Source organism: Lingula anatina, chromosome 2 (assembly GCF_051362555.1).
Source record: "Lingula anatina isolate TDL-2025a chromosome 2, LinAna3.0, whole genome shotgun sequence".
In the NCBI taxonomy this organism is placed as follows: domain Eukaryota; kingdom Metazoa; phylum Brachiopoda; class Lingulata; order Lingulida; family Lingulidae; genus Lingula; species Lingula anatina.
In genome coordinates, this window is record NC_141768.1 from 9,792,343 (window position 1) to 9,816,143 (window position 23,801).

At 36.7% G+C, this 23,801-nt stretch overlaps 1 protein-coding gene and 1 long non-coding RNA gene across 15 annotated transcripts; one reads left to right on the plus strand and one right to left on the minus strand.

The window, feature by feature from the left end:
* Positions 1-493: 493 nt before the first annotated feature.
* LOC106163315 (uncharacterized) lies at positions 494-7,060 on the minus strand. 11 transcript variants are annotated; one of them, XR_015333071.1, is made up of 7 exons: positions 6,088-7,060; positions 4,064-4,150; positions 3,646-3,703; positions 2,940-2,970; positions 1,657-1,730; positions 1,225-1,304; positions 494-687 (listed from the first exon to the last, which is right to left on the minus strand). It is a non-coding gene; the product is annotated as an uncharacterized LOC106163315 (long non-coding RNA). The 11 variants fall into 11 exon arrangements; XR_015333073.1 differs by having other exon boundaries at positions 3,646-3,773; XR_001238428.2 differs by lacking the exon at positions 6,088-7,060 and adding an exon at positions 5,887-6,081.
* A 1,634-nt stretch (positions 7,061-8,694) lies between these two features.
* On the plus strand, positions 8,695-20,128 carry LOC106163326 (photoreceptor outer segment membrane glycoprotein 2). 4 transcript variants are annotated; one of them, XM_087004463.1, is made up of 8 exons: positions 8,695-8,836; positions 9,767-9,986; positions 12,548-12,582; positions 13,773-14,523; positions 18,017-18,212; positions 18,495-18,720; positions 19,095-19,347; positions 19,817-20,128. In XM_087004463.1, exons 4-8 carry the CDS (start codon positions 14,154-14,156, stop codon positions 20,017-20,019), a joined length of 1,248 nt encoding a protein of 415 aa, XP_086860589.1. In that variant the 5' UTR covers positions 8,695-8,836; positions 9,767-9,986; positions 12,548-12,582; positions 13,773-14,153; the 3' UTR covers positions 20,020-20,128. The 4 variants fall into 4 exon arrangements, with proteins under 4 accessions (XP_086860589.1, XP_086860588.1, XP_013396339.1 ...); XM_087004462.1 differs by having other exon boundaries at positions 12,548-14,523; XM_013540885.2 differs by lacking the exon at positions 13,773-14,523 and having other exon boundaries at positions 8,703-8,836; positions 12,548-12,616.
* Positions 20,129-23,801: the final 3,673 nt, after the last annotated feature.

A 23,801-nucleotide genomic window follows, 5' to 3' on the forward strand; every position in this document is an offset into this window, starting at 1 on the left:
TTTAATGTATGCTCTATCCAACCACGCCAATACATTTGGCTATGTATTTGCGCTAGAGTGGCATCAGTCAGTAGAATAACCATGTCTTCTTCTTTGGCCAAATCCAAGCAGAGATCTCCTTCGTTAGTGAGCAGTGTCACGTCGGCACCGAAAGCGATTAGCATGCTGCAAATGAGGTAGAAGCCACCGGCAGCAGCGGTGTGGAGCGGCGTAAAGCCGTTTTTATCTTGAGCATTGACATCAGCGCCGTTACAAAGTAATAGTTTCACGGCATCAGCATTGTTCTGTAGAACGCTATGGTGCAGCGGCGTAAGACCGATGTGGTTAGGCAAGTTTACGTCGACGTCAACCGCGTCGTGTTCGTCGTTGTGACATAGAAGCCTAACGAGCTCGGCCACATCGCCATCTTGCACTGCCGACTGAAGCATTGTGTTCACTGGGAAGGAAATACTGCGGCGACTCTCCCGACGAACCTCAGCGGGAAGATCTGTTGACATGATGATGATCACAGCCCGATATATAAGATATTGACAAGTTTCATCGTTTTAAATGCACTGGTATTTCCGTAAATCTTTTTTTGTGATCAAAAATCTCATATCACTCCATATCGAAATCCGTTGTTTCAAGTGATCATTCTCTCATAATGGCGTCTACGTACAGCTGCAATCTTCTCCAGGAAGCATCTGTCTGAAATGAGAAGACAAGAACCTGTACGTACTGCAGTTGACAGGACTTGGAATATTAAGATTTCTGCACGCAATGTAATTTACCTAGGTATCATTCTGCGTTTTAATTAACGTGATAAAACATTAAGGCTTGCCTGTCTACCTGAAAGATCACATTTCAAACAATCCAAATTCAGCTGAAAAGCTTGCCTTATTGAATGTGAGGACAGAATTGAATCGAACTGTAGTAAAATACGAAGCGTCGATTTTTGGCTGTATTAGATATATTTATTGGCAAAATAAATAAATAAAAATATCAAAGCCCTATGTACATGTAGCAATATATTAAAGGCACATGAAATGTGTTGATGAAATAAAAGTGCTAGTCTCTAATATACGGTTCAACCTTACCTGGTTAAGCGGAACAGACAGATAATTTTCGAACATCCTATTAAATTTACATATTATGAGATTAATGCAAATACTTGTACTGTATTTAGGTAGATGTATGGAATATACAATAACATAACATGGTGAAACCTGCGCAGTAACTACTCACTAAAAACCATACGTAGCTGTCTCCTCAAATGGGTCAGCTTTAAAGTTCTGCACTTAGCACGAATTCTTCTTGGTATAACACTGAAAAATGACCCAGACACTAAAATCACAACTTACAAGTGTCGACCCCCTTTAAATTCTTAACGGACCACTTATCGGATACCCATTAGGCGCTGAAAATATTCCCTGGTCTGAATAATTGACCAGTTTTGCGTGGTTTGTGAAAATAAAGATCGTTTTTAAAAGTGTCTTTCTATTGTGTATTGAAGTAGGTGCAAGGTCATTCACTCTATATTAATAACAAGCAATATAACTGGCGTCAGCTTTATTCTTATTTTAAGGTGTGCGTTTCACAAGAAAAAATGGTTTCATTAGTTTATATTCTGCCTTGAGAGAGAGAGAGAGAGAGAGAGAGAGAGAGAAGGGAGCCTACTTGTCTTTTAGTCAATTACTCCAAAGTTCGCTCTTCGTTTTCAATTTTCATCTAACATTCAGGTAAAGGGAACACTGAAAATAATCAAAACGGCAATTATTGAGATGGAATACCGTTTCCTGGAACTAGGAAATGGAAAGATTATTTGCCCTAAGATGCATGTTAAGCTAAGTGGTTGTTACCTCAGCACCCTGGGGATCAAAACTTGTAGTACTGATTACGATTGTTTTTCCCTCGCGCGTGATTTCAAACTAAAAAGAAACACTAAGAAAATTGCTCTTTCACAGCAAACAAATTGCAACAGTACCCAGGGGGACCCATGCACAACCCAGACAGAAAACATCATTAATGCACGCTATGGAAAATTGGATAATAAAAAAGCTGGTTCGCGTTGGCTCTTATACTGGTTTTTCTTTTTGAAATAAATTCATATTTCCCCAAAAGAGGAGAACATCTGCAGTCCAGTACACCTAACAACTGAGGCTATGTACTGTTTAATTATTTTACTATATATTTCATTGGTAGATTCATTTCGTTGGTAGATTTTTCGGTGCCACCTAACCACATAGACAGCTTAGTTTTATATTAGGGGTCACTGGAAACTCACCTATGTTCTGTTATTATGCCTCTGGAAACGACAGAGGCAGGCTGATGGTGAGGTGAGGTGAGCTTTCATTATCCTTTGAATTTCGGGGTTAACTAACCTCAACCAGACCAGATCTTTCTCTTTTTGCCAGACACAGAATTCCCCGAGATTGAAGGGCAGGGCAAAACAACATTCAAAAAAGGTTACCACACCCACTGCATGAAATATCCACTTGGGGCATTTAAACAAACGTTCCGAGGGCATATAATACACGTTATTCATTCCGCTACCCACAGGGAAATAAGATCACTTTTAAAAGGACTTTTTATATAAAAGATGGCAGGGAAACATAGCCCTTTAATGTCAAAAGGCAAAGCAGTTCTAAAGGGTACAGATATTTGATTAGGTTCTATAGACTTTCATTATTTCCCGAGACAAAATACTACGTTTTTATGGCATGCTATGGATTTTGCAATTTTGATTTGCCTGATTTGGTTATATCTATTTCCTGTATTTCAAAGAAGTAGGTTTTGTTATATAATATACTTTTTGCAAACCTTTTCAGTTCAGGGGCAAAAATGCGTTAAATGGGAAAAACATTCTTCGCGGACTGGGGGGGGGGGGGGGGGGGGGGCAGTTTGCAAATCCTCCAAAATGAACTCAAACTTTTAGCCTTAAACACTAACGTCATACCTACATTTAAGGCCCCATGTCGAGTCATCTTCTTGCTAAAATAAATATCACAAATGTAAGAGAGACACAGAAGTTGAAAGGGTATAAATAAACCTAAATATCAACGTGTGTGTGTGTGTGTGTGTGTGTGTGTGTGTGTGCGAGAGAGAGAGAGAGAGAGAGAGAGAGAGCGTGAGCGTGTTCAAAGGTTGTATCTTAGACTATTTCTTCCAATGTATGTCGATCATATATGTTTCTCGTGTAAAAATATCTCCTTTGATTGAAAACACGTTAACTTGCCTGCATCAACGATTTTATGTGGTATCATTTTTAACTCTTCCGAGGATTTATACCCGACAAGACCGATGCTTAGGTTAGGCCTAGCATGTGGCACTGGGCTTGAAAATGCATGTATTTGATCTTCTCTTCGTTTATATAGAGTGACATAGTAGATACATTCAAAATGGCCAAATGATCATTCAATGAACAAGAACTTTGAAAGCACACAAATTTCATACCGCTCCGCATGCTACTACATACATCCTACCCTCTACCAGGGCGACAGATTGATTTTCCACAGATATTCACAGATATGTCTCTAGATAAATAGACAGTCATTTTGGTCTGAGGTCATTTCAGCCAAAAATGTCCACAATAATAATGCGACCCTGGTAGAGGGTACATACATCCTATAAGAAATCCTGTCTGCGAGTAGATCGTCAATATCCTACCTAAACAGAGTCAACTGTGAACAGAACTCCCAGCCTCTGCCCAAGCCTTTTTCACTACCTGAAATATTCTGTGAGTCAAAACGCTTACTGTTGCTGGATTGTTGTCTCCGCCGTTTGCTGCTGCAGTGCTTGAACGGCAGACAAATCTCAATTTATAAGTAACTCAAACAGGTTTTTTGCCAGAAATAATAATTAAGATACCAGTTGCCACTTGCCAGAACAAGCTTGCTGCATCCCTGGTGAAGTTTAATACAAATAGTCTTTACTGTATCCAAAACCTTAGTTGATTAAATGTAACAAATATGTGAAACCATTACATAAAGTGCAGAGGTTTCTCATCAAAAGCAGCACCGTTGAATGCATTCACTAAATAATACAATTACTCGCTGGGATGAACCTCGGGGGAAGGAGCTCTCACCTGCACTGCATTGCCATTCCCCTATACCACATTCCCCCTCAACATTTATGATTTCAGTTCTTTGGGCGAATTTGCCATTTCTTGGATCTAGAAATAGAAGCAGTTTGGACATGAAATATTGTTGTTCTCGCACATTAGAGGAAGTGTAGGCCAACATGTAGCATCCTTGCTTCATTTAATTGTTCTCTTTTCACTTGAAACTGTGTTACATTTGATTGATTTATTATTCACCGGTTGCCCGCACAAGCCTATATATACATGCTTCTCTGATCCCGGTAATGTATTTACTCGGTTCAAAAGCTATTTTATGAGTCCGTTTAAATGTAGCATACCAAGAAACGGAGTTTATACTGTGCCCATGCTGATACAGATCTGTTTTTTCCTTTGTTCAAAAAAGAAAAAAAAAAGAGAAAGAAAAAAATCGGCCTTTTTTGTAGAAAAACGGCCCCTCCGTCTTATCTGTTGTAGATATCTCTTTGGTTCGGTAGACTGCCATATTTTCATTAAATATGAGTCGCGTTGATCAGTACTTGTTAACTAAATTTGATAATGATATTTACACGTGTCTAACGCTATGGCATTCACGTTAACCTTCGGAGACTTTCAGCGGCCTGGAACTGGTCATACACCTGGAGATAGCAAGCCAGGGGGGGTCAGCGGTTTCCAAAGACCACCCTTTTTTTTCGCCGGGAAAAGGTCCCCTCTGGATAAAATTTTATCTAGGCACATGAGTCATGGTAAAAAGTCCACTTCTTCAGAAAAAGAACCCGTTTAGAAATTGCTGGCTACAGGTCTGAATGTATTTGGATGTTCAAGAAGAGACTTCACAAGATCTTTGACATTGTTTTTTTTTTCACATATCACAGTTAAGTGTTCGCTTGCCGCTTAGCAGGCAGCATATTACTGATTTATATTTAATGATAAAAGACGTGCGCAAACAAGAATACCATCATGATTGAGGCCCGATAAGATCACTGGTCCGATATATCCAAGATTATCGCCTGTCAGTGGTCAGCTTAACAAGCACTTTTACGTCTAGCATTTCATAATTGCATGGTTTAACTTTTCAGTCACCTCTAGCCTAGCGGATGATTGATCTACATTTTATATTTAGGTTGAGACAGAGTGGTGTCAAGGGAATCATTGCATGACAAACGTTTTTAGGCTTCGTAAAGAATGTGCCTATAATGCATTTATGGGATATCTTTATTTTCCCGTGGCATTTAAAACATCATCTTTCAGTAATGATGACATGAATTTAATGTAAGAAGTGTACAACGTATTCAAGAACAATGCGTGCACCCTCAAAATACTCCAGTTCCTTTCTGTATATATATTTGATCGTCACTATAAAGTTAGAACGGTCTTTAAATTATTTTCAACATATCACCTTTCCAACAACAATTTTTCTGGGCGGCTTGACAATTACACGCAAATCACTTTCATTATGAATTAATTTGATCACGCGTTCATCATGTCATCCTGGTTGGGTGAATTAGAATCTCATTTGACGTTAAGTTGGCGTTTACAGTTAGTTTAACGAAGCAAGAAAACAAGACCCCCGGTGGGAAAATGTGAAAGCTACAGTAATCTAGCTTATAAAGCGCCGTTACATTGTGAAGATCAACATCCCTATCCACTTCACGGACGGACAGAGGCCATGGTAAGAACCCTTGCAACGAACAATGGTATTTCAAAGTAAATGTGTATTCTAATGCTTTTTAATAGATGTCACAAGCTCTATCCCAACGTTGTTATCACGCAAGATACATGTACCTGGGCAACGCGAAGAATGAACGTCAGATCGATCCAGCCAAACTCACCTTGTCTGCTACACCTGTGCTAGTACAACAATTACCTCCGGAGCAGCATCTTGTCGATCCAAGTACTCATTAGAAGTTCGTTAGAGCTCATTTCGATAAACAAGCTACCTGTGGAACTCTATTGAAACTACTGCTCCACAGACTGAATCTTACCTCTCGTTTCTCCTACTATTTAATTCATACACTGCACAAGAATCTTACCGCAGGCTTCGAGTACTCCACGCGCTAAATATAGCGTCTGTGCTATGAACTGCAAGCGTCGGAAACACTTGTGTTCATTTGGGAACACGGAATTAGCTCTGCTCGGCAAAATAACAATTTCAGGCGCACTTAAGTCTGCATTACATCAATTTGTGCTCCCACAGCTCGAACGAAGTACGTTGACTTTATTGCGCCTCGGCTAAATTTTGCATAGATTTAAAGAAAGCGCCGAGGCCATTGACGCTGTTGACGTGGGAGATGAGGAGGGCATGGGTAGCGAGGGAGTTCCCGCGTCATGATCTTTTATGATTCCTTTGTGTTAATTACAAGCTTGGGGTACTGTGTTGGAGGTTTATCGCTGTTTCCGCGCGTCATTCTCTCCAAAGACGTAAGATCAACATATACCAAATGTAAAGATATACACATGTACCAAGCGTCTCAATATCAGCGTCGTCTCTGTCGGAGTGTCCTGTATTGAATACTACATATTTATTTAGAACAGATTGGATTGGTTACACAAACGTTTATTTGCCGTTTTGAGGTTACTTGTCTTTTATTCAATAGTGGTTTGAAGCAGATAACATCACGCATTTGTGAAACTGATTTAGACAGCCTTATATAATCTGCGATCATTTTCGATCGATGCTGTGGTCCTGGCAGACAGCAAAACTCGTCGTTCCCATAGGATCTATACCCAGACTAGGCTCCCTAGAACATCCTCCCACGCACACCAGATATTATCTTTGTAGCGTGAAATGAACAGCATCCATTATTGACGATTATGGTTCTATATGTATATTGTTTGCTTATTATGCTGGAGAAATCAAATCTGAGATACAGGCGGTTTAATATATTATAATAATACACATTCCACAAAGACATGTAGTGGAGGGAGAAGCGATTGGTGCACAAGTAGTATAAATTATCCCCCCCCCCTCCTTATTGATCATACTAAGAATTCTTAGCACATAACACTGTAAATAGTTAGTTTTTCTTTTTTTTTTTTTTAAAGAACGCACTTGTATTTGGAATTTGGCACGGAAAAATCTAAATGAATAAATATAAATCATAACAGGGAATTATATGGGATATAATTCCCTGATCATAATGATACTCATAATGATAATTATAATAACAATAAAACTAAACAACTACACATAAACAATAAAAAAATAAATGAATAAATAAAAAAGTTTCGACAGTAAACACAAAGTGAGTCAAGTTATATACAAATCTGGTCTGTGCATGAATAATTCTTGAGCATGCTTGGTGCACCAAGTTATAGCTACGCTATCGGAAAGCACCACGTCACGCTCCTCTGATTATTGAAGATATAACATGGAATACCGGATATTTGATTCGTGAATAAAAAATCTCCACCGGCTACCAAAGACGAAGTCATGAAATGCATTCTATGTAAGATCTGAAGGTCCCACAGGCAATTTTAAAAAAACCATTCAGCTTGGAAAGTTCACGTGAAACTGTGTAGTCCTTTTTTATTCGTGTAACCTCATTTCTTCCAGAGGCATATCTGGTTTTTGTACATGTACTCCGTTTTAACGAGGACCGGACTAGCTTGATGAATCCTAGGTTTCAATCACTGAATCTTCTTGGCTGTAATTAGGAGCTGTTATCTCTAACGACACCACTGAGGACAGCCATTTCGTTTAATGTCCTATCATAAACCAGGTTCGCTGGGAATCGCTATATCAAGGTCATTAAGAGTGCATGTGTATTTGTATCTCCGGCGGATTTCTCTCTCTTTTTCTTTGTGTGTGTGTGTGTGTGTGTGTGTGTGTGTGTGTGTGTGTGAGAGAGAGAGAGACCATTAAGGGTACGTAAGATACCAATTTCCAGCATGTTCATTCAATGATAATGCCGTTCCCTCTTAATTAGAGTAGTACTTGTGCTTCACATATGTCATTCATACAGTAATACCCATAGATATGTCTCTGGCTATATTTCTGCACTTTTTTGTACTAGTTGTGGCTATTTCTTTGCACTTGTGTTAATAATAAATAATTAATTATGTCTAAAATCCATCTAAAAAGTTCAGTAGACAGTTTTCTGTAAAAAAAATTTGAATTAAAAAAAAAAAAACAAAAAAAAAAAACGTCGTCACCCAGCTGGACTCTGGTAGAGAGTAGGCATAATGGTGGACAGCTTTGTTGACTAAATAAGGCCGACCGATATTTGACCCTCGTACTAGTTAGTACACTGTTCTGAATGCGGCCTAATTAGACTCTAGTCCTCGGATCAACTTGTTCTGAATGCGACCTAAGAAAGCCCCCCCCCCTCCATATATCACACCAAGCCAGATGGCCATATTTTTCCGTGGATCTGTTAGCTCGCATTCAGAACAGTGGACTAACTAGTCCAAGGGTCAAATATGGCGACCCACTGAAAAGCTTGCCGTCTAATCCACTAATAGACACTGAATAGATTCCCTGCGGGGAAGTAGGCCTATTCAAATGGATCGGCCATATTTAACCCTCGAACTAGTTGGTACACTGTTCTGAATGCGGCCTAATTAAGAGAGACCCCCCCCCCATATATATCACAACAATCCATATAGACAGAGTAGGCCTAAATCCATGTAGGCATACAGATATCAACAGCTAAACCAGGAGTGATGAAAACATTGTTTCGATTACTCCACATATCCTAAGGACAAAGTAAAAACACAGCGCAAGTTGATTACACAGAGACACAATTGGATTTGATGAGACGACGTCAAAGTTACTCAAAGGTAATCACGTTCTGATACAGAATGCAAACCGTATTGTAACTAGTAGACTATAGGGTGGATTTTACTTAGAACACAATTGGTCCGTGAATTCGTCCGGTTTGCAATTTGTACTGGGGAGGAGGCTAAACTCGAGAGACAATTCTGGATTTGACATTACATGTACATCTCGGTTACCATAAATATTGTGATATTTCGCCTTCCCACGTGATGCACCCTGAGCTTGAGAGATAACTCCACATTTTAGCATACCCTCTGCCGTTTCATTTCGGTGACGTGGGATTGTAAAAGGTGAACAACTAAAACAAGTGCAGCGTGAAATATTTTGTTACTAGTCATTAATTTTCCCAGATTCTCAAGGGTTTGGAAAAATTTACTGCTCACACATGTTATAATGCAACAATAATGCAACTATGCTTAACAACTGAAGTTAATAATATAATGTCAGCAGATGTCAAATAACGACAACGCAACAATGTTATAATGCAGTTAAAATGATACTTAGGTAATGCGAAATCCAAGGGTACTGCAAGATAACTTTGAACAGAATGTTCTTAAAAGTTGGTTTGCCTATATATCTTTGCTCGGTCATCAAGTGTTGCTGCGCGAACAACTCAGGGTGACACCCGCTCTCGCCACGCTCGGTCATCAAGTGTTCTTGCTTGAGCAACTCAGGGTGACTCCTGGTCTCTCCACGCTCGGTCATCAAGTGTTCCTGCACGAGCAACTCAGGGTGACTCCCGGTCTCGCCACCAACATCACAGTTTAGTTATTGAACCGAGCAAGTAATTTCTTTCTGGCTTTGCAACTACAAATACAAACTTGTGGAATTTTATATTATAGTTTCATTTATAAAAATAATAATGATTATTATTATTTATTGGGCACGGAAATGTTTTTTACATTCAACCCCCCCCTCTCTCTCTCTCTCAGCACACAGGTGGTCACCAGACATACGGTCGCCACTCAGTGCGCCTAGCACACTTATTACGTTAGACAGGGTATTACTGGCCAATCACGGCTTAACTTCCTTAACACAACGTGACCACTGCACGCGACAAAGTCAGACCCTTTCAGGCAAGCGGATCGCAGGGACGCAGCTATTAGACTACAAGAATACTTTCGTATCAAAAGAATCGTAAGACCGCACAAGGTAAGAAACTTTATATTAACCTAAGATCTAATATCTGTTTATTAGATCTTAGTATTAACCTATCGCCTCCCTCCCCTCCGCGACAGCGTCGTTATTTACCACACCTTCAATAACTGCTTTCTTCGCTTGAGTATCCTATTTGGCGTCCCCATTGAAGCCTAGGTCCCAACCGAACGTACGGGCTGCTACGTGTGGTCTACGGCCAAAAGAAAATGGGGAAAACGTGGGAGTTCGTGTGTGAGGAGCACGTCCATCGTGCGACTTTAAGTAGGACGCAAACAGCACGTAAAAACTTTTCTACATGATCAACACCAATTACTTGATTCCTTCCCTGCGATCTAGTTACGTTCTAGCCGGAACCTATAACCCGTGCGTCCAAAACGTAGTTAGGACCTAAGCTTTAAGGGCGTCTTTTTCCTCCCCCCTCAATAATAGCTAACTTCGCTCAAGTATCTAACTTGGTATTTCTCAATCTATGGCGCCGCTCGGTCATTCGAGTGTACTTGCACTCAATGTGACTCCCGCTTTCGCCAAAGGACCGATTAGGCCTACAAGTAATCGAAAACAAAAAAGTGATTTGAGAGCTTATATTTAATTATTAATTAATCCATATGTTAATTTATTGTCATGGTATATAGGTCATGCACATCTATACAATTTAGGACAGAAGTTAGAGATATTTTGGGTCCTAAATAATAATAAAATGTAACGTATTCAATTATATCTATTAGTATTTATCGTTTTGCTTGGTAAAATCATGGAAGTATATCAAGATGTATTTCCATGGTAAAATGCATGGTAGATTTAGAACTGAAAAACAACAAATTCAAAACATACTGCACGAGAGTGACGGTAGGTACATGTACCTAATAACCTGTCCAATATTTCGAGACGCTTACAATTCCCCCCTTGTCTAATATAATTCTCAAGAGATGACTGTATCAAACCATGGAAATAAACCGTAGTCTACGATATATTTGTACCACCAGTGTAGGCGTTGGCGGTACACATGATTTTATTTCCGATTCTTCTCGTCCGCCGTATCGGCCGGCTCCGCCGCCATGTCACCGTTACCACTTCTCCTCCTAGACTACAAGAGCCTGTGCACCCATCTCTTGGATTTAGGTCACATGTAATCTCAACTCGTACCACGTAAATTATGGGCTTTGTTGGTGCACAGGTCTAGGTATGGCGCTCGTCGCAAAGCACCCTTGTCCAAAATTTGCCAAATTAAATGCTAAGTATCTCCCAAACCGAAGGAATTATGAGAAAAAATTCTATGGATGGCTGACCGAAAGTCATGTGGAGATTTCAAATGTACCATTGGATTTGGCCTTTGACCTTTAATTCAAAGTTAAACGGGCCAAAATATTTGTGAAAGTAGGGATTTTTTGCGAATAAAATTTTTATTTGAACCGATTTTCAGAAACTACACAGACCTTACTTATAACTATATAATTTATGGGCAAGTGTTACCCTTAGGGTCATCTTTCACCTCCTTGAGTTGGTAAATCGATGCATTTTCACAGCCATTAAAAGCCAAAACTGAATATTCTCTCTAATTCTGGAACCGTAAATGCTAGATACCTCTTGTTTTTTGCAATTTATAGAGCTTGTCAAGATCAACACAGAAGGTGGTGTCCATTTTTTTTTTTTTGTTTTCCATTGGATTTACGAGTTGCGCTATATAAAAAAATACGAGGTGGTGAAAATGAAATATGAAACACGGTAATGTACCATACATTTCGAACGTCAGAAAAAAACAACAAAAAACATAAGACTTACCGAGAGACAGACAACTTCCTGACAAAAATGACAGAAATTTATGAAAGTCGAACATTTAAAAATTCTGAGCACCTCCCATTTCGTGAATTTCGACCAAAACGATCTTTTTGCTATTTCAGTTTATTTTTTCTGTACGAAATTCATGGCACTTTACTGTAACTTCTAAACTAGCAAAGATACACGCATAGTTACTATTGTACTTGAATAGGAAGTCATATACTGGTTATTTAGCTGACCTTGAAATTGACCTTTGACCTACTTTTCACCATGAATTGAACTTGGCAACTTTCTATCCCTTGCATCTTCAAAACCGGCAGAGATAGGCCCATAGTTACTCTTGAACAGGAATGGGTAGTCATGTACTGGGAATCTAAGTATGATCTTGAAATTGATCTTTGGCTTTTTTTTCGCCATGAACTGCTCTTCACAAATTTGGATTTAAACTTATTTTTCGCCTAGATTTTTTTTTAAATGGTATTTTTCAACAAAAAATATTGAGAATTTTTGTTTACTGCATTTTATAGAGCTTTTCAAGCACAACAGGAGGTGCCCCCCTTTTTTGTTTTCCATACGAATAAGCTTACTCCAGCTGGTGGTACAATACCCGGAGGCGGTATATCCTCTCTGATCCTCCAGGTCCATGGTGCATCTGAGATATTTTTTCGGATTTTCGCCAAAGTGAGTGAGTACTCTTGCATGCAGTGAAATGGCACAACGATTGCATTTCAATCCCTGCACCACAGGCAACATATGTTATAGTCCTATATCCTTTTCAGATTTGGAATGCTGCTGTTCCTTTGAAAAAGTAGTGGTGAGTATGGATGAGCAAATATTTGAAGCAAACGGTATGTGGAACATCGACGTAACTGATGTGGACAATTCATTTACATAGGAAGTTAAACTGTGTCATACGTTTTTCATCTTTGTGTTGGTTTGTCTTGAATTTCTTTTGAGAAAATGCACAATCTTTTGTTAATTCACTTGACTTTCGTCTTTGTTTTCTCATTTTGTCCTGCACACCATTGCTCTGTTTTATGTCCAAATTCAGCAAAGTGTTGAATTGAAAAAAAAAGTTACGACCATTAAGAGGTAACAGCAACTTTCGAGTTTCAGTAGTCAACACTGGATGTTTTAAGTATTCTCCTACAAAGTTCTCTCGTTTAATTGCAAGTCTCTTTCATGTGTATTACAAACAATTAAGTTTTAACGCTTACCGAATTTAATGTTATTTATTAACTACAAATATTTTCTTTTAACATTGTACAACAAGCACCTTTGCGTTGCAATTTTGCTAAATAATTAAGTTCTTATTATTATTATTGACAGCGGATCAACTATCGGCAATATTACTTATCATCTAGGTCTTATATTTACTGTTATTTCAAATGTAGGCAAAGCATCGACGTTCCTTTTTGAGTAAAAACTACACATCTAAATCTTCAAGAATTTTTCACATGACGCTGAAAGTTCAAAATGGGGCCAACTGGCTCTGACCAGCGAATGCTCGATATGATTCCCAGCTCTGATCTCCCTATAATTGAAATTTGTCTAATAAACACTAATTCATTACTTGCTGTGTAAAGCGCTGTTGTAGTAGGCCTATGGTCTTTGTAATAGGCCTAATGACTTTACTGCAGTGTTTTAGTTTACATTTTGTCCCCTGCCACTGTCTGTTTGACAAAATGATGAGAATAAAAAATTACAAATAAAAATATTAAAAAAAAAGAAATATCCAAGTTTTTGGCATTTGCACATCCGTTCACTCTTGTAAATTTAATACTTTTTCTTTTTACTTGACTTGTTTACAAGAACGTTAGTGTTTACAGAATCAATGCTGTTACTTCCGGGAGGTAAAACTCCAATTTTCATTTTTGGTTTGTCGATATCTATCACCTTGTCACACGCTTTCCCTTTTTGAGATAATTCTTCGTTTTCAACGTCCAAGGTAGTTGATGATTGGATTGGCGAGTTTATAACTATTCGTGCTTTGTTCCTCTTCAGATTTGTTTTACTGTGCAATGCCCCCATTATGACACCTGTAGCATGTCGTTCCATAATATGTTGTCTGTGCTGGCGGTTTCTAAGATGATAATGCTATCTTATTCATAAAGACATACATGACGTCATAAAAATCGGACGTCTCAGCGTCAGCGCGAGGACGTCTGTGCGTAGTGACGAAACTGTCACCAAACGTTACCTAACAACAACAATACACAAACAGTTGTCATTGGAAGTGTATTTGGAGTCTTAATCTGATTCCTATACTTAACTGCTCTGCTGTTTAAACAGTATTTTTTCCGAAAAAGCGAAAGAATGGAGAATATCTCATCCATATGCATTAAGAAAATATTTCACTGGACTGTCTAATGGGAACTTCCTGACATGGCGGTCTTAGCTTTTCGCATATCGGAAGAAGGCCGTGTAAGACTAGGCACGATTCTTGCTGTTGTCAACGGGTTTATGGCATTTTTTGGAACTGTGATGATCGTTATGGGAATATACATCAAGGATCGCATTGAATCCCGCCTGGTTGTCCTTGAAGATTACAATCCAGGCACTTTGCCATACATGCTGATTTCAGTCGGGGCAATACTGATCGTCATAAACGGCATTGGTGCCAAAATTTGCTACGACTGCGGATCCTACGAGACTAGAGAGAGATTCCAGAGTGTTCTTCTTCTTTATATACTGTTAATATTCGTTATAAGTTGGGTTGTCATGTCAGCAGCGTGCCTCTGCTTTTCTCACAGGGGTAAGTATCTGATGTCACTATGATATGTCTCAGGATATGGCTATATTAGGAGTTATATACATGTAGACCGTGCTAGCAAGATCGTTATTGTTTTAAAAGTTTTCTTTGCATCTGGATTTATCTATATATATATTTTTTTTCATTTCTTTTCGATTGACATGCATTATTACTAGTCCGGTGGCTTAAGGAAAAAATCGTGACACGGCGGATAAAAGCACCAAATTTGGCATGTAGTAACCTTTTGACATTCTAAATCAAATTAGAGCCGTAGCCCTCTCAAACTATTTACCGTTTGGTCAAAAAATCCAAAATGGCCGCCAATTTATGGAATTCTTTAGAAATATGTACATACCCGTGTTTATTTTTATCAAATAAATTATTTCCTCAGAGTTTTCCACACCCTAATTACCCATTTTATTCATATGTCAGATAGCAAACTAGTTCCCTTGGACTTTTTGAAAAAATCCAAGATGGCTGTCATATGCCATAGAAACAGCCATAGGAATACTAGTGCACAACTAATACCAGCTATAAAGATACGTTGCCCACTATCAAATTAAGTCTGTTTCTCAGATTTTTGTTACCCATATAATATGTTTGTGGTGAGTAACTGCGAAGTGTTCTTGGGCATTTTGGAAAATCCAAGATGGCTGCCATGTGCCACAGGAATTCTAGTATACGGGGGATTCAACTAATGGCAACTGGAAAGATTAAGTTTCCACTATCAAATTAAGTTTGTTTCTGAGTGTTTTCCACATCCTTTCCACCCACACAATATGTATGTGGTGAGTTACTAACATGTATTCTTGGGCATTTTGAGAAAATCCAAGATGGCCGCCATATGTCATAGGAATTCTTCTAGTATTACAAAGGGTTAGAACTAATGCCCGCTATCAAATTAAGTTTATTTTTTCTGTGTTTTACACATTATTATTACACTGTGATACATATCTAGCAGGTAATAAATGTGCATATTTGATCATTTTGAGAAAATCCAAGATGGCCGTCATTGGTCATAGGAATACTACTGGAATTACAACTGCACACCCATGGCTTTTCATCTACTACCAGGGTGAAATTGTGTTTGCTTATCAAGTTTTGCCCATCCTTATTAGCCCTATGATATATATCTGGTGGGTAAATAGTGTGCATCCTTGGATATTCTGAGAAAATCCAAGATAGCTACAATTTGACATAGGATACTAATGGGTGGGTTTCATTATACAATTACATTCCCATGGGTTTGTTTTAAAAATAATTTACGTTTTTCTTTCCATTTATTATTACCCCTATGATGTATTCCTCGTCTGTAGCATGTGTGTATCTTTGGGTATTCTGAAAAAAAATCAAGATGTCTGCCTTTTGTCATTAGAATATTTGTACACATAATCAAATAATGCCAGAGATACACTGAGTACAATTTAAATGTAGTTAACTTTAGATTGTTTTTAAACTTTTTCCCTTTCATATCCTATTTATCCTTATGAAAGACTCTGTGTGTTTAGAAAGTGTATGTAACCTTGAGTACTATTCGGAGAAAACCCAAGATAGCTGCCAGTTGCGATAGGAATATATCATTCAAATGCATAGAGGTGTCAATTAATGGAACAGTTCAGACATTGATTCCAACATGAAATAAAGCCGTTTGATGTTCAAACACGTTGACATCCTTATTAACCTTACTCTATATAAATCTGGCGTGTAGCAAGTGTGCATCTAGCGTATTTGAGAAAATTCAAGATTGCTGCAATTCACAATAGGAATTAATAGTACAGTCAACTAGTGCCAGGGAGACATTGGGTTCAATATAAAATGAATTTTGTTTCTCGGTATTTCCAACATTCTTTTTGGACTTTGAGATATCTATCTGGTGGGTAACAAGTGTGTACCCTTAAGTATTTTAACAAAATATCATAATGACCCTGATTTGCCGTAGAAGTGCCTATAAAATCCAATGCACCAGTTTTCCTATGGGGAAAAGAAGGCCATCTTGGATTTCCCCAAAATGATCAAATATGGACATTAATTACCTAACAGATATGTATCATGAGATAATACTACTACTACTACTACTACTACTACTACTACTACTAATAATAATAATAATAAAAGAAAAACAACTGAATTTAGCTTCATTTTATATGGAAGCCTATCTCTCGCAGGTATTAACTTAACCCCACCTTCTGTGGCTAATGGCAGCCATTTTGTTTTGTTTCAAAAAGGATACACATAACATTCTCATTACATATTTATCATGTGGATTAAAAAAATGTGGAAAATACTCAGAAACAAACCTAATTTATATTATATCTCCATGGCAGAAGAAGCCCTATGTGTATACTATAGTGTTCCTTTGATATGGCGGCCATCTTGGATTTTTCTTGAAATGCCTGAGAATAAAGGTTAGTTACTCACTAAAAATATATTATTTCTGTAATAAGGCACTCAGAAACAAAATTAATTAGATAGTGGGCAATGCATCTTCCTAGTTGGCATTAGTTGAAAACCCTTGTACATGTTCTAGTATTCCTATGCTATATGGCGGCCATCTTGGATTTTCAAAAAGTCCAAGGACACTTGTTTGTCATCTGACATATATGCATAATATGGGTAATAAGGATGTGGAAAACATTGAGAAAATACTTTATTTGATAAAATCAACATAGGTATGTATATATTTCTACAGAATTTCACAAATTGGCGGCCATTTTGGGTTTTTTGGCCAAATGGTAATTTTTTTCCGTGGGCTACGGCTCTAATTTGATTTAGTATGTCAAAAGGTACCCACATGCAAAATTTGGTGCTTTTATCCGCCGTGTCACGATTTGGCTATTTTTTGCCCTAAGCAACCGGACTATACCTGCTATAGAGATGAGAGAAGGATTCTTCTAAAATTAATTAAGTTCCTAGTTTTACCTGGATCCTGAATTTATTGGTCTTTCAAACCAGTTGTTTATAATTTTTGAAGGGATCACAGTAGGTTTGAAGCATCATTATTAGAAATATAATCATGAAATTATATTTGATTTACAAGGATCGTAGATTTTTGTATCAAATAACTATTCTTGATACACACGAGGCCATTGACGATTTTGCTGATACAACACGAACCATGTCTTTAAACAAAAGAAAAATAAGAAATCTTAAATAGTCCTTTTCCATCATAAATGTGACTAAAACCTTAAACTAGAAAATTTCACTATAAATGCTTTGAAGTCTTTCTGGAAGAAGAGTTACAGAAAGATCAAATCAAGAAAACGTGAACTTAACATTCCATCCTATGAATCTGGAAACGGCGGCCTTGTGTTTTTTTTTGCCAAGAAATGCACCTTTCGTAAGTCATTACAAAGCCCATATCCCTATTTGTTAGGTAACACTAGAACCGATGCAGAGGTGATTGGTAATTGGTTATTTTTGCATTCTATTTTTATCTTATTTTTCCTTGGCTTTGAAATAAATAAATAATGATTTTCATAACGTTTGATTTACATAGGTTATCTAGAGGAAGCATTTAAAAAGGGTCTTTTGAAGTCTATGATGCGATATAAAGCAGTGCATTCTTTAAAAATGACCATCGATGAACTACAGATGGATTATCAATGTTGCGGAAGCAAAGGATATTGGGAATGGTTTACTGTCAGTTGGTTCGATAATAAATATGTGGATGTAAACCTCCCAAAAGTTGCCAGGTAGTACTTTTTTATTTGGTCTAATTTATTAAAGTAATTGTGTTAATTTCAAGTATCGTTTATGTTACACTGTTCAAAGTATTTATATTTAACCTCATTTGAACGAAAATTACTGTTGTATCACTGTTGCATCCGCCCATCTGTTTGCCTACAACAATGCGCTTGGAAAAAACATGAAAGTATTTATACATTGGCATTTTATAGATAATAATATGAAACATTCCTTGGTTTATTAGATTGAGCTTGTTCTGATACATTATAAATTTTTTTCGTGTCTTTTAGCAAACTTAAAGAAGGTCATTTTTATACAGACAGCGCGCCTTTCAGTTGTTGCAACCCAGCCTCATTTGGGCCATGCGTTCACCATAACGTGGCTCAACACCAGGAAACCACTGGAAGAAAAACAACATTGTACGAGAAAGGTTGCAGTCAAGCGCTTATAGAATATTTTGAAAATGTAGTGTTGACACCGTGCGGGATAACAGTATTCGTCGGATTTGCAATTGAGGTAACGGAACGCTGAAATGATAAGATATTTATGACGAGTATGCAGCGGTGCTTCTTTTTATTCACGCTCCACATTTTGTCATAGTGTTATCACAAATCTGATCGTCTTAGAAGGGGAGTATGCTTGTTTCAGGTTTATACTTACAGTAGACTCGAGCACTTTGAAAACAGTAACAAACGTTTTTGTATCCCCGAAATGCAATAGATAACGAGCTCAGCATCGTGAATATACTTTGATTGATCTTTGAAAAAATTCTCTCGATTATTGTACAGGAATTACCCTGTCAGTAGACCAGCGATTCGCTGTCATTACCCCAATTGTTGAAAACACTTTAATGCAAATTAATGACATTTTGGCTTCAACATTTTTTTCAGTGGGTCGTGCTGATTTTGACACGGTATCTTCAAACCTCCATAGACAACGCGTACAAGTGGGGGACCCCGATGGGCGAATCCCCCGGCTGGCTGATGGAGTACATGCCCTGTAGATGCTTCGACGAGAACCAGCCTGACATGATGCCAAGAAAACACGTGCAAGACCAAGATGTAGAAGCAGGCATGGGTGGTGACGGAGGCGGCGGTGGGTTTGAAGATTTCGCCGGTGGTTTTGGAGGAGGTGGGGGAGAAGGTAAATAACAACATTAAACTAGCGTCACAAACACTAAAACCTAGCAAGTTGATACTCTTCTCGTAAATATTTGAACAATAAAATGCACACTATAGGCCTAGTAGTTGATATATTTTAACGTACCGCGCATAAATGTTGCAACTCGTTATAAAGGCAAAGAAGGCGATTTCTATACAAAAAGATGGAAACCAGAATATGACTAATAGGTGTGCCATGTATACATCAATTTAACTACTACTATAACTTCTTAATTTATATGTTCAAAAAAATCTGACCAGAGACTCGTCATGTAGGGTTGGAAATGGATTTTTTTTGACCGAACGATAAGTAAAAAAAATCTTTCTATTGCTTTGAATGAGTCCAAAATAGAAAATTGACATTAGGCATCGACCAAGAAGTATCGCTATTAAGATCAAAATCGATATTAGTGTAGTATTGTTAAGTCTAATAGATATGTGTAATTTTACAGATGGAGATGGCAAGACAGACAAGCGTGATGAAAAGAAAGGAAAGGGTGATAACAAAAAAGACAAAAAGGGGAAAGAGAAAAAAGCAAAAGAGAAAAAGGAAAAAGGGAATAAATCAAAGAAAGCTGGCGGTGGAAAGCCGAAGATGAAGAAACCAAAGATGAAAAAACCTAAGATGAAAAAGCCCAAAATGAAGAAAAGATAGTGATAAACATATTTTAGCTGATACAACGATGTAGTATACAAACGTATTATGTGGATTTATTGATAGAAAAGAAGTATATTTTGTAAAATACATATTTATTTTACCTAAATACCTCAAATATTAAGTAGCAGTCTCTGTAAGGTTCAGAATAGGGTGGCACATGACCCTCTGAGATTTTGATGAAAATTGGTGTATTTGTTCATTATAGCCCCAAACCAACATAATGGATATTGGTTTGTTTGAATCACCCTCGGTTGCCATGGTAACAGCACTTAAAATTTTTCACCCAAGATGGCGGAATCCAGATTGCAAAATTTCAATTTCAGCTATATTTGAGCTAAAAAAAACATAAATGTGGATAAATAAACATTTTTCATTTTCAGACATTGTTAAATATCATATCCTATTTGAACTAAAAACATATAAATAAATGTTTTTGGTGGCCCTTAAAAATTAGAAAAATAACTTTGAAAATGGGGAATTTTCAAAAATTCCAATTTTTGCTAAAATGCCAAAATTTGCAAATTTCAAATACATTTTTCATAGACTGGCCAAAGCCATCTATTATCACCATACATTACATAAGAAAGTACATGTACTGTCCTTATATAATCAAAAATAAAATTTTTTTCAAACACATTTTTCAAAAAATTATTCAATTTTTAAAATTCTTAATCCAAGATGGCGGCAACCAAATTGCACATTTTACATATTTGTGTATATTAAAAATAACAAACATGGTTAAACACCTATTTTATATTTGTATGTTGCTAAATCCCAAATCTTGATTAAGTGAAAAACATTAAAAATATTATTTTTTGCTGGCCTTTTAAAATTAAAAAAATAACTTTGAAAATGGGGAATTTTCAAAAATTCAAAATTTTGCTAAAATGCCCAAATTTGCCATTTTCAAATACACTTTTAACAAACTGGCCAAAGCCACCTATTATCGACATACATAATATAAGGAAGTACATATACTGAACTGTTTTAATCAAAAATAAACTTTTTTTCAAACACATTTTTCAAAAAATTATTCAAATTTTAAAATTCTTAATCCAAGATGGCGGCAATCAAATGGCAAAATGTCCCTATTTCTGCTGTAAACTAAACAAGCATGGATAAAAACACACATTTCATTTTTGTATCCTGCTAAATATTATATCTTGATTTAGTCAAAAGCATATTACTCTATATTTTAAAAAGTCCTAAAAAATTAGAAAAACAACTCTAAAAATGGCAGATTTCCAAAATTTCAAATTTTAGCTAAAATGCCAAAATTTTGCCATTTTCAAATTTTTCATAGACTGGCCAAAGACACCTAATATTGTCATACATTAAAAGTGAATGTTTTGATTTAATATCTAAAAAAATCTTTTTTCAAACATTTAAAAAATATGCAAATTTTAAAATTCACAATCCAAGATGGCATCAACCAAATAGCAAATTTTCCATATTTCCCTATTTCTGCATTAAAAAATGGATTAAAATACGAATTTTGTACTTGTGTCCTGCTAAATAACTTGATTTAGTCAAAAGCACACAGGTAAATATTTTTGTGATCTTTAAAAAAACTGATGAATTTTCACAATGGGACAATGGGTGTTAATCATTCAGGGTCATACAATAACAGCAATATGGTGGTATTCTTTTGGTTGACATCCAATAGTTGAGAAATATCTCCTGCCAGTCTCAGCTTCAGTTTCAATCTCTTGTGGACTTTCTACCACTGTGCAGGAAAAAAAATTCCCTTAATCATAAACTACTATCTATAATGTGCGTGGATTTAGCAGTGCCCACCCCAGATTAATTAACATTTTTATTTGATTCTTTTAATTGTATATGAATATATTTTAAACAAGTCACAGTGAAATAAAACTTGTATTTAGTCTTTCTTATTTGAAAGAAAATGAGGCATCTTCTCTGCATAGTGGTAAATTATATGAATATTTATTATGGTGTTCAGCATTTTTGTCACAAACTTAAAATACCAATATATATTTTCTCTCATGCTCCTTGCCCTAAGATGTTCGTAATTTATTAATTTTGCTAATTTTCTTTTGGTATACAACTTATTTGTAAGAATATTTGGTGTAGGTAAAGTCCATTGGTAACCAGCTACACTGTTAGAAGTTGTGATATCAAAGCAAAGCAGTTATCAATGTTAAGGGTGCCTCAACATGATAGTATTTGATGCTTTTTGTCCCCAGAATCATGCATGATCATACATTTTGACGAGTCCAACATCTGCCTCAGCACTGAGGACTAATTTGGCATGTTACAATCAGGTAGAAAGTATCATTATGATAATTTCCCCTATTTAAGTTACTATTTACAATTTTTAATGTAAAGAGTAAAGTTAGGTCACCTGGTAGTTTTCAGTAAAGAAATATGAGAAAAAATTATGGATAACACAGACTTTATGATATCAAAACTGTGGGAGCATTATACTACGCAGGACTTGATTAGGTGAGTCTTTAATACAAATAGCATGATTATCAAGGCTTATAAAGCAAATCGTAAAGTAATGCTATCTTGTTTTCTCATTTAGTATTTTTTGTGACTGAAAATCTAATGTACTGCTATATTTTTCCGAGAAAAACTGAGCTACAAGACTGGTTTGTCAAATAAAGTGCAATAACTGCCAATAGTACACACCATATCACTCCCATTCTGAAAGGATAAAACTGGCTGCTTGAACTTTGTATTATTTTTAAGGCGATACATACACAAGGACCATTATATTTATGTGATCCTATCTGTTTTAACTCACCATGGCGGTCCACACATTTTAATACTGAGAATGACCTTATTTTAGAACACTCTATTTTAGAGAAGGGGTGCCTCAAATGTTATGGAGATCGGGCTTTTATAATCTATGCCCCCAAATTATGGAACGCCTTACCAAGTTTTATTAGAAAAGCAAACGACTTTGACAGTTTTAAATCCCTTCTTAAAACTCACATTTTAAAATCTGTCTATATCTCTTATATATATATATATATATATATATATATATATATATATAGGGCCTATATATATATATATATATATATATATATATATATTGTTTTTAGTAGTGTTAATTTTAAATGGTTTCCAAGTGTTTCAGATTTAAATATTTATATTATTGTAAGGCGCCTTGAGGTAGCACGTAAGGCACCATATAAGAATATTATTATAATTGACAGATATCTTTTACATGTCTATTTTATTTTACAAGGTTTTTTATTTAGAATCCTGGTTGTGAAGAACTAGAAATTTCTTCCACTTGTATGAGTACCAATTTCTACTATATATATTAAGTATTCAAGTAATCTGTTCTGTTATCGACTTCAAGTACCTGAGAGGGCACGACGGGCCTTACAGGGCGCTGTTTTAAATTGGAGGTAGACCATACTCAAGCAGTAAATAGCCGTAAAACACAAACGCACGTTGAACATCAAAACTTTATTAGAAAACCTGTATCATAGTTGACACTGACTGTAATTTAGAGTATAGTAACTGACAGTGCTTTACGTATTTGTCGATTATATCGGATATTAACGGCAACTGCACGTGAGGGAGAAGACGAGGTGGTACATGAATTCACAGTGGTACATGTACCTGGTAGTTTTCTTGATATCCATAGTTAGTAAGGCCGATTATTTACGACCATAAAGTTCTACCAGTCCTTTCTTGTGGGTAACTTATGAAAAATTGCATATCATGCCGTAAATAAATAACTGTGTGCATTCTCCTTCCACATACGAAACCGACGGCAACAGGGGTAATCCTAGAGA